Below are 11,603 nucleotides of genomic sequence, written 5' to 3' on the forward strand. Positions count from 1 at the left end.
AGCTTGGCCTGAAATCCCTCTCTGACACTGCTGAGGCCTCACTTAAGTTTTGCTGCCTTGGGCAAGTTTGTGGCATCCTGGACCAAAATGTACACAGAATGGCCTGAACATAGCTGAAGACTGGAGAATGCACAATGCACATACCAACTATATGTGCTGGTGGTGGCATGCCAGAGAACTCCTTGGTTTGGTAGCCACCTGCTATGTCTGTAGAGTTGTGCCTGTTTGGTTGGGCCTGTCATAGGAACCTGAGCCAAGGCAGCTGGTACTGTTTCTAAAAATCCACACAAGGACCTGGTTGAGCTGCAAATATTTTATTGGTTTAAGAATGTTCACAAACAAACATGGCAGATCCACAGGGAGAGGTCACAGGAAGAGCTTTTTGCTCATCTTCCGTCTTCAAGTATTAGTCATTCTGTACTCAGTCTTGCAGAGGAGAAAGCTGGGTGGGGAAAGTACCCTTGCAAGCAACCAGCAGTGGATTTGATAGCGTATGACACAAGGCTGCCATCTAGTGGTACTTAGCCAAAATGTGCCAGGAAGCTAGCAGGGATCAAGCCTGTACTGCAGCTAGTTGATTCTAGGTAAAATTAGAACAGACAAGGGGAGGAGGTGATTGGGCAGGTACTGCTAAGTGAGAGGTAAAGAAGTGCTGGACAGGTGACCCTGAACCAAGGGAGAAGGGAAGCAAGGAGAAGCTCGGGGGGGGGGACCCTCCCTCACTGGGCTCATTTGGGACAACAATACTTGGAGGGAGAAATGCTGAGACTCTGCTTGCATCATTCAGGAAGCATCAAACAAAATCCTCAGACATCAGTCTTGCATGGCCTATGCCTTTTTGAATCCTTGGGACCTTTATTAATACTAGAATTCCTCAAAGGTAAAACTGGAGGAGAATAAATGCCCTTCCAGAGCAGAAGTTCTCCCTGCAGCAGCTATTGCCGTATAGTTAGGAAGCAGAATACAGCAACTCGCCAGGAAATGTCGGCCCCAGTCCAGCTGTGTAAGGTTTCCTGTTGAGCAGCGGCACTGCTAGCACCACCCAAGTCTTAAAGCCTGGGGAACTTTTGCTGATGCACAGCAGCTCCTGGAAGGCCTTGGCTCGTCCTGTGCCACAGACTTGCCATGTGCCGCACTCGGGTGGAAACATGCACACACGCCCTCCCCTTGTTCAGCTTTCAGGACGCAACCAGCTTGTTCCATTGGATACTGCTGAAAAAAGGGTGTGCTTTGATCTTTTTCACGCCGTCTTTTCCAGAACCCAAACGTTGCTTGGGATCATACTTCAGCAGCTGTGTAAGGAAGGGGGAGGGTAATTCAGATTTCCTGTTTTTTCCAGTCACCCCTTCAAAGCTATCTTCTCCCCACCCCCAACCACTTAATGCTAGCTGGGTCGGCTTCCCCTTGAGAAGGTGATTCTCACCTCTGATAGAAGAGATGAAGCAGAATGGCTGAGTCTTTCTGGAAGGTACAGCTGGGTATGAGGATAAATCCCTGAGGGATGATTCTGGGACAAAGACTGTTAGAGATAAAACAGTGCTGCTTAGATAAGCTTATCACATACAAAGTAATACTTGTACACTCCATGACATTAGTATGTTAACGTTAACCCTTGACAACAAGGGTGAAAAATCCAGTCCTGCAATGCAGTGCATCAGCATTTTGGGGCTCCTGGACCTAGGGCCGGCTCACCCACTAGACGAACTAGGCATTCGCCTAGAGCACAGGCCGGCCCTGGGGCGCCAAACAGGACCCACCCCCCAAAGCCCCCCCCAAAAGCCATGATCTCCCTGGCTTCTCTGACCGGGTGACCGCTTCCCAGAAGTCCTGCCTCTTCCCGTCTTCCCCCAGAGACTGCCAGTGGGCCCACCTCGCACCTCAGCACCCAGGATGTGGGGTGGGGAGGGGGGGCAGCGGCAGGGGGGATGCCAGTGAACATCTCTAGCGCCAAACAGGACCCAGCCCCCAGGAGTCCAGAGATAAGCCTGGCCTGGGTTTCGCCTGGCCGGGCGCACAAGGGTCCCTTTTCAGAGAGGCGAGGAGGGGCCGAGCTCTCTTTTCGGGGCTGCGCAGAAGCTCCCCCTCCCCCCAGCAGCCTCCATGCAGCAGCTGCTGAGCTGGGGGCGCCCAAGAGGAGCACTGCGGGCCTACCACCTTTGGCCAGCCTCCAGCAGCAGCCCATGGCACAAAATGGGACGGTCGGCCTGGCCGCGCCCTCCGAAGGGGCCGAATGAGAAGGCGGGGGGGAGGGCGAACCCAGCATGCTCCCTGTGCCGGCTAGTGGGGGAGGAAGGTCCGGAGCCAGCCGATTGTAAGCTGTGCCAGCAGGGGCCAGGGCAGGAGATGGGGCACAGAGCTGCGAAGGAGCCGGGGACCTGTGAACCCCCTTCCCCCGGGGGACTGAGGGGGGCGGTGGAGGAGCCCACCAGCCAGCTGGCAAGGAGCATCCACCACCACCTCCCGAGGTAGTATGTTCCACTCTGTGTGTGTGTGTGTCATATGCACTCAGCAGCTGGACTTCCTTCTCTCCAGGCCCTGCCTGGAGGTTGGCAACCCCATAATTGGTGGGGGCGCCAAAAGGTAGCCCTGCCTTGGGTGCAAAAAGACTTCGGGCCGGCCCTGCCTGGACCTACCATGACCCTTCTCCGTTAGCTTTTCTGGTTGCCTAGAATTTGATGGCTCCAGATTCTAAGCTACTCACCGTTTCACTCAGTAACTCATAGAGAAGTGCCCCAAAACTCCACCAGTCACAGACTTCTGTAAGCTCAGAAATTCCACCCACCTCTGCAGAATAAAGGAACCAGGGTTACAAGGATGTTTAAAAAAATGAGAACGCCTACAGTCCCTCATTTTCCTTCTGCCTCTCTAACAGCCTAGGCCAATCCTCTAAAAGGACTATTCCTAAGGAATGGTGGACCTCGGCATTTCATTGTGGGGATACTTGCAAAGTCAAAAGCAAGTGCTCTCTCCCTTACCTGGAGCACAGTACAATTCTTCCAGTGCTTGGCTGCAACACTGCGGCTCTACTTCAGTCCAGTGGCCAAAGTATGTGAGACGGATATGGCCTATGAGATTGAAAGAGGTGAATGCAAATCTTAGTAGTACAGCAGGTATCAGGAGTCTCTTGCATTTCTGCTATTCTGCAGAGAAAGCTGTGGTGGTGGTGGTGGATGCTTTTGCCTGACAAAGGAAAAAAATTGAGGAGTAACATTTTCACAAGCTCTGGAAACTTCCTACCCAGGAGTAGGACTACAGTTTCAGAGGAAAATTAGAAGGAACAAGAGAACTTGGTTTTATAGGGAAAAGAGGGGGGAAAGGCAAGGTGAAGTTCTGGAGTACACATTAAGGGGGGAAAGGAAGTTATAAAATGCTGGGGGAACTCCCCCAGTCAAAAACTGTGACAAATCCTGTTTTGCCAATCTCAAACTGGCTCTAGTTCCACGTGTTCAGTTCCATGTGTTGCATGCTTCATTAAATGCTAGATGCTGTCTATTTAAGAACCCCTATAGGAAGGACGAAAGACACAGGTACTGCAACGGATACTGAAACATAATGCCCAATTCATGCCTTATGTGAACAGGTGCTGACCATGAGAAATAACTACATCATGTTGGGTCCTTCAGAGGCTGCCAGAATTGCCTTGGAAGCAGTTGTGCCTCAAGTGGCTTCTGTCCCATTCATGTACTGTAGGGATTGGGTATAACTGTCTTGATACACTGGAGTTAGCAAAATGGGGCCATGTCTGGACAAATGCACCCTAAGTAACTTTAGTAATAATCTGCGCAAACTATGGCATAATGGAAACTGCTGTCTTCCTGCCATGCTGCAAAACTCAAGAATAGGGAAGAGGACTGCTTTCAATGAAGCCAAACCTTCAGAAATCAATCAGTGATCCAAGACGAAGGCCTAAAATTATTCTCTGTCTCCTTCGCAAGAGAAAGCTTACCAGAGCCATCCAGAAGTAGGTTCCGTGGGTTGAGATCCTGGCAAAACACCCCTTGTTGATGGAGACCCTCCAGAGCCAAAAGCAGTTCTGCTGCCCAGAGCTGAATCTGATCCTCATTGATGCCCCAGGCTCCAGGGCCATTCTTTCTGGAAGCCCAACATGCTCTTGGGTCATATGGCCCTGGGGATGGCTGTTTGTGCTGTTCCTTGTCAGGAACCAATTCTTCCTGGGCATGACTTCCCCCTTTTTTCACTTCTGCTGCACTCCACTGGTTGTCCAGACTGCAGTAATTCTGTGAGAGAATTCCAGAGCATGCCTGCTTTTGCCTCGGAAGAGTTGCTGGGGAATGTATAAGCCAAGGCATGCGGCGGCAAGGAGTTTCTGTCTTTGACAAGTTGTTTCCTTTTGCTGCCTTTTGGACAGGAACAGAAGCTCTCTCACCCGTTGATTGTTTTGGGTCTTGCTGAGAAGTCTCTCTCTCCGGTACAGAGCTGCAAAATGAGTCATGTGACAGCAAAGCTAGCCCCTTGTTGACCAAGAGTCTATGTCCCTGGCCCACTGGCTTGATAGTAGATTTTGCAGCACCAGCTAAATTGTGTGTCACACTTAAATTCTTCCCCCCAACAGTATTTCCTCCAACGGCAGGTCTCATATGCCACCTATAATCATTACTGGGTCTGGCATGTGTGTGGTCGCGTGACTGTTCCTGAGGTGGCGACTGTTCAGCGTATCTGGATGTGTGGTGATTTATACTAGTTGTTGTCTGCCCAGTGCTGTTGCAACTCTGCCTTGACCTAGAATCAACTCCTTGCAGGCTTCCTTTGAGCCCTTCTTCACTGGCATACTCCAAAGCCAAGCTGGACTTTGGATGTAATATACTGGAGCAACTGGAGGTACGGTACTGTGAGTGAAGATGGGACCAGAGAGTACCTCCTATGGGAAATGGAAAGGAGAAAAGTGATGGCTGTAGGTCCTACCAGTGATGTCTTATGCCTTACACCTTATCTCTACTCTCTATCCCATTCCACCTTCCTCCAAGGAGCTCTCAGTGTGACGTACTTGATCCTCTCATCCCTCCCACCATTATATCATCCCAACTATCTCATTGGGTAGGTTTAGCTGAGACAGATGCATGGCCAAGAGTCTCCACCACCAGGTTAAAAATGCAGGCATTGATGCAAATAAAAATACACCTAATGAACTGATTGCAGGCATTACTATAATCTTACATACAAATGGTAGGGTGCAGCACTAGACAAGGAAACATCAACTGTACTGTCCGGTTCTGATGTTATATTACAGTTCCATCACTTGCAGAGCTCCTTTTGGGAAGATCTGCTCATTGGATTAGCATCTATAATCTTTGCAAGTAACTTGCAGAGCTCCTTTTGGGAAGATCTTAAAGTTCTGTTCATTGGATTAGCATCTATAATCTTTGCAAGGCTTTTTTATGGTGGTACTCGCTGGTACTGAGTACCAGCACCTTTTGGAAGGGCCCTCCCAATACCTGAGGGGGGGGGGAATTGGTGGAAATCAATGCAACCTGTTATATTACAGGCACTTTTTTTTTAACCAAAAAAGTACTGGATCTTTGTGACCTGATTATTTCCAGTTCTGTACTTGTTACATTAAGACAGGAGTACATGAATGTAATACTGGAACTGAACTGCAGGGAGCCAAACACTTTGTTACAGGAGTTGGGAACAGAGTGGCAACTGCTTCAGACATCTATTTGCTCCATGCATAGGCCAGCATAGGAAAGCCAACAGCCTGAGTTCCCTGAAATTATTTTAAAGTTTCATTATTCTCTCAGTTGGATCTTTCCCCTGTTTTAAGGATCTAATCAGTACTATATACTAGACTTAACCGTGAAGCTGAGTCACATAAGTAATTCTGTGTTCCTCTGCATGCAGTTTCCATCTTCCACTCTTTTCTCTTGGTCTATCAATGGTCTGGTTCCAAAGTCCCCAGTGCACCCTTTGTGTTAGGGTCCCCAAGCCCAATCTGGTGGACATGACCTTTTAAACTGAATCTCTTGTGCAGAACAATCCAAATTGGCCCTGAATAACCACAAAATCTATACCAGATGATACTGGAAGAGGGAAATGAGTATAAGGCATGCTTACCTTTCACATGTTCCAAGAGAAGGAAGATAGAGTCTTCACTCACATAGTAGCGCAACAATTCAGCCATGAATGGGATTCCATGAGGGATGATTGTCTGTCTTCCACGGGTCTCTACATGGGATTTGGGGAGGCTCTGAAACAGAATACAGAACCAGGGTCTATACAGTGGCTACCTGGCTGGATGCTTGTCCAGCATTTGCATCAGAGGTAGGTGGATTCTGTGGATGCTGAACTGCAGGCTGTGGAAGGTTGGTAGTTCAGCAGTTCGAGACCCGAGTGTGCTGCATAACGGAGTGAGCTCCTGTCTCTAGTTCCAGCTCCTGCCAACCTAGCAGTTCGAAAGCAAGAAATTGCAAGTAGATAAATAGGTACCATTTCAGTGGGAAGGTAACAGCGTTCCGTGCGACTTGGTGTTTAGTCATGCCGGCCACATGACCACGGAAATGTCTTCAGACAGCGCTGGCTCTTCAGCTTTGAAACGGAGATGAGCACCGCAACCCTAGAGTCGGATTCGACTGGCTTTCGAGCAAGGGAACCTTTACCTTTTACAGAGGTTAACTAATGCTATGGAATTTTCCCAGAACTCACCTGTGACCACAGGATAAGTATCACTATGAACTACCTCTAATCTTGTGTGCAGGTGAGTGTTTAGGGCCACCCTTTCAATAGTGAAATCCACAAAGCCAGGGCCTGTCTCTTGTCTCCCAGCATGCCTTTGCAGTATATGTGCTTCTGCTGCTCAGAAACAGCCAGGGGAAGCCATGGCATAGAGAGGCAAGAAAGGCCAAGCAACAGACCCTAGCAGCAGCAAGAGGGAGCTGATGAATAGTTCAGAGGGCGGGGGGGGGAGAGACATAGATGGGTAAGCAGCAGCCACTGGGACTCACTGAAAAGAGGAGGGAAGAGGAACAGATTGGGAATCACATCAGATTATGTGGTTATAAGGGAATGTAGACTGCCAGGCACTATAAGCAGCCAGCAAAGTTTGCATAAGTTCTATACAGAGGAAGAGGCTGAAACGGAGAATTTTTACCTGAGGAGCTCTGATGATTGAGGGATACCCTCAGTCTGTCTGGTATGGGGGAGAGAGATTTCACGCATGAGCAAGTATATGTGGCATTGTCTCAGAAAGACTGGATCACTGCCTAATTTCTGAGGGAACGACTAGCTAACAATAAGTTATCTGAATCTGCTAGACCAAACGGAGGTAAGAACCCAAAAATATGAAGAGTTGCGGGTCTCCCGCTGCACACACACCCAAACCCAGTAGCAGCTTGTGGGAAGGGGCGTAAATTCTATCAGGAAAACAGTGTAATAAGAAAGGGATTCCTGCATTCCCAGACTTATATTCCTATGGCTTCTTTTTAGCAGTTAAAAAAACCTGGAAAATCCTGTAACAGATCCCCCATGACCGGGGGGGACGGGACTCTTTTTATGGCATCATTATTTCTTGGCTGATTTAAGAATGCTTAACATACCACGAGATCCACCACAATAGATCAAATAATGTGAACACGAGACTCCCACAGTCTCCTCTATGTGCGAGTGGCATCCAGGTTATATATTTCACCTAGCAGTAACATTCCCAAGCTCTGGTCTTCTAGGACACTATCCAAGGGGGTTCCTGGAACCCAAGAACTGTGCAATTTGTGAATTCTCTCTTGTATGTATATTTTGAAGATAATATGAGTTGAACAGTTATTAGGCATAATAATTGCCATTGTGCTCATTTCCTGAGGACTGATGTAGCACAGCCAGACAATGTGTACAATTTCTTTGTTGTGGGCAGATGAGTCCAGTGGCACCTTTAAGACCAACCTTTGTTGTGGGCAGATGATGTGCATATGCTCCACGAGTATGGTAAACATACACAATGGGTGGAACAAAGTTTAAGTCCAGTGGCACCTTTAAGACCAATAAAGTTTTTATTTTTTATTTTATTATTGAATACAACTTTGTTTTGCTGCTTCAGACCAACACGGCTACCCACAATGGGTGGTTACTGTGCTCATTAACTGTCCAGCTCACATTACCCACAATATATATTGCGCCTTACCTGTGGCCACAGTGCCTCTTGAACTGACATATCAGGCTCTGTGGAAACTCCGTGTCTAGCATTGCCAATGGAAGGAAGATAAGAGAAAGAAGAGGTACATACCTTCAGTATAAAGGTCCCTCCAGTTGCTGGATCCTGCACTATCTGCACCTGCAAGTAGCACAAAAGCACATATAAACAGTGCCATCACTAACGATAAACAGTCCTGTAGCAATTTAGAAGATAATTCATTTATTGCTGTGGGAGTTTTTGTATACCGATGACAATTTCATCAGATGCACGGGGTCATTCAGATGCACATATAAGCCACAACAGATGTGCTGGTTGTTAGGGTGCCTCAAGATTCTTTGTTACAACAGACTATTCTGGCTATCCTTCTAGAACACTACCTGTCAGCCCAAGCTAGATGTTTCAGAAGCAAATAGTTACCTTGTCAATTACTCCGACAACTTTACAGTTCCTCAGGTTCTCCACTGGTGCACTGAGTGTCCTAATTGGCCGAAAGCGAAGGCTGCTGTAACCCTGTTAATAAGAAACCTGGTTGATAAACTCTCATGGGGGGAAGAAGTGCAGAGTGAACTGTATTGTTAGACATTTTAATACAAATAGAGGGGGTGGGGAATATCAGCCTTTGTCACAAACTGCAGTGCAATTGCTTGTGTATGCAATACCTTCTACTTTACCATTTAATCTGAAGTGTACACAGGGAAAACCAGTGTTTGTCAATTCCACCAAAGGAAATCTACTAGGACTGACTACACTTTATACCAAGGAAATCCAAATTCTGCGCTCAGAAATTCAGGCTGTATTTGGCAAACTACAGAAAATGTGCAATGTTTGCATTTTCAGTGTTCTTTAATTTTGCTTCCAAGATTCAGGTTGTTAAAGCACTATGAATTATACGTCAAGGAGAAATTAGGGATATGTGAATAACAGAGGCGAGTGGTAGTACCCATACAGGTGACACAGGGATCTTTGCTAAGTTAGCACTGAAGGCTTGCCTTCTGACCTCGAGAGCCCTACCTGGCAATTATTTTATTTCTGTGCTTTTGCCAGGCACTGTTCATTTTTATTTAGTTGCAGTCCTATCTCTAGGGGAGCATGGTTGCTAACATGAGCAATAAATACCAAAATAATAAAAATCAACATGTTAAAAATAGAGGCAGTAAACAGTAGATCTGATAAAATACCTTAAAATCACATGTGAAAACAGCAAATAGCATTAAAACTCAGCATAGAAAGGTGGTGGATAATTTAAAAGCACTAAAGCAACAAAAAATAAGTTTCTGGGAGTGGTCAACTGGAGTTTGGATTCTTCTACCATAGGTCTTTTATTTTTGTAGACCTTTGGGGGGGGTTTGCGCAGGTTGTACATTGAAGTTGGTCTCCCTTCTTTGCCTGGTCTCTGGAATAATCTTACTGGTGTGTCTGCATTTGGTGGATGCAGACTCTGTTATTGGACAAATATACCAATCTGCGTACACAGAGCCCTCACTCTTTTCTCACCGTATTAGTGGAACTTCCATTCCCCAAATTCCGTTGTAGGTGGCAGTTGAATATCTCCTCAGCACGTTTCAAGTACTGTGTAATCTTGCGCTTCACAGCTTCACGGCGCTCCTTGTTCGGATCCACTGTGCAGGAGTTGTATGTATTAATCATTAGCCCTATGGAGTTTTTCCCTTAATCCCCAGTTTCTCCCAAAATCATAACATTCTTGCCTGCTAATCAGGGCAATATATAATCTGTAATTAATATTTAAGCTCTGAACTGGGGCATTTTAAAATCTGTGTGACAAAAAAGCTGACATCTGTGATAATTATGCAAACTGAGCATATTTGTATATATCTCTTATAATGCACACATGCTGTAATTCTTGCTCTGTTTGCAAAGTTTACTCTGGATTTACTAGTCACGTGGGAAGGGTCAAGGACTTGGTCCACATATGCAGAAAAATGAGGTGGCAGAGTCCTGAACTGGAGGAATGGACTATATCCACTTCTTACTGCACAGCAGATCCCCTACATGAAATTTAAAAACTTAAGAAAGTTGAATTCTGTAATAAATGCTTTGTGAATTTTCTGTATTCCTTCTGGCATATCCTGTCCTGACAAACACCTAACACTGTACAGCTCACTTCACACTATTTGCTCTCTCCGCATTTTAACTATATCCTGTCCTGACAAACACCTAGCAGTGTACAGCTCACTTCAAGATTACCATACCTTCGTGCTTCAGATGAGAGTCACACTATTTGCTCTCTCCGCATTTTAACCCCTCATCACCCTAAACTGCTATCATGATTGCTTTGCTTTATGTCATAACGGGAAAATAATGACAATCTGTTCACCTTGTCCTGCTCCTTTCTTGCGTCAGTTAAGCACAGCATCGACCCCACCACACACAGAAATTGTTACTAAAACATGACTGTCCAATCACTTGTATGCGATCACAGAGATGCATTCTGATCCAAGCAGTATCACAAATCTGTTCCACAAATGCTGTACTTCCTGGGGAAATTAGTTGCTTTGAAAGGAATGAGAGAGACTACCAAGTAGATTTATATACAGTCAGCATGATGCCAATCTTTGTGCACCTGAACTCTTAACATAATCTACCTGGGGTAGTCTCCCTATTTGCAGTCTGGTTTTATGGCCATGCACAGACATACAAATACATCCATAAAAGTTGCTAGCCCACAAAAAACATACTAGCTAACATGCTTACACATTTATGTTAGTCATTTGTGGTTTAAAGCAACAGAAGAAATTGGCCACAAGCAACTAGCCTTTTACAAGTCTGACCAAACACGATGCCTGGTTCCAAGAGATCCACTTTCCCCAGGGTTCCTGCACCTTTCACAACTTCCCCTCCCTTGTCCTCCTCTCCCATCATACCCTGAATCCCACTGAGCAGCACATCCACGCCATTCTTGTAGTGATTGAATGCCTCTTCATAGTTCTCGCTCACATCCCGCTCCAAAGCCAAACGGATCTGCTTCGCTGCATCCACCAGGTAGTCGCGCTTCCCAGTTCCATGTACATCTGCACTCCCTGGTGTGACTCGGCTCCGAATATGGTCCAAATATACTCGGGTCTGGGAGAATGCTTGGGTGCAGGACTCTGATTCCATGCCCAAACAGGCACTCGCAAGACAGTCAACTTAAAAAACAGCCATTCTCAAGAACTCCTTACCAAGCCATTTGCTGCAAAGCTTGAGACAAAGAGAATTAGAAACAGGATACACTTGCAGGAAAGACACACAGCTCAATCTTATGTATATTTACTCATAAGTAACCACTACTGTAGGCTTGACCTGGATAGCCCAGGCTAGCCTGATCTTGTCAGATCTCAGAAGCTAAGCAGGGTCAGTCCTGGCTAGTATTTGGATGGGAGACCTCCAAGGAATACCAGGGTCACGACACTGTGGCAGGCAATAGCAAACCACCTCTGAACATCTCTTGCCTTGAAAACCCCAC

General features: G+C 46.6%; 1 protein-coding gene across 1 annotated transcript; it reads right to left on the minus strand.

Annotated features, from left to right (window-relative positions):
• Positions 1-1,146: 1,146 nt before the first annotated feature.
• On the minus strand, positions 1,147-11,302 carry RPS6KL1 (ribosomal protein S6 kinase like 1). Its single transcript, XM_015420622.1, is given in 10 exon segments — positions 1,147-1,292; positions 1,424-1,519; positions 2,702-2,784; positions 2,976-3,065; positions 3,947-4,879; positions 6,073-6,205; positions 8,231-8,278; positions 8,558-8,650; positions 9,635-9,759; positions 11,023-11,302. Coding segments are annotated over 10 exon segments (1,995 nt in total). The 3' UTR covers positions 1,147-1,178.
• Between the last annotated feature and the right edge of the window lie 301 nt (positions 11,303-11,603).

This window comes from Gekko japonicus, unplaced genomic scaffold, assembly GCF_001447785.1.
Source record: "Gekko japonicus isolate JY-2015 unplaced genomic scaffold, Gekko_japonicus_V1.1 scaffold1050, whole genome shotgun sequence".
Taxonomy (NCBI): Eukaryota; Metazoa; Chordata; class Lepidosauria; order Squamata; family Gekkonidae; genus Gekko; species Gekko japonicus.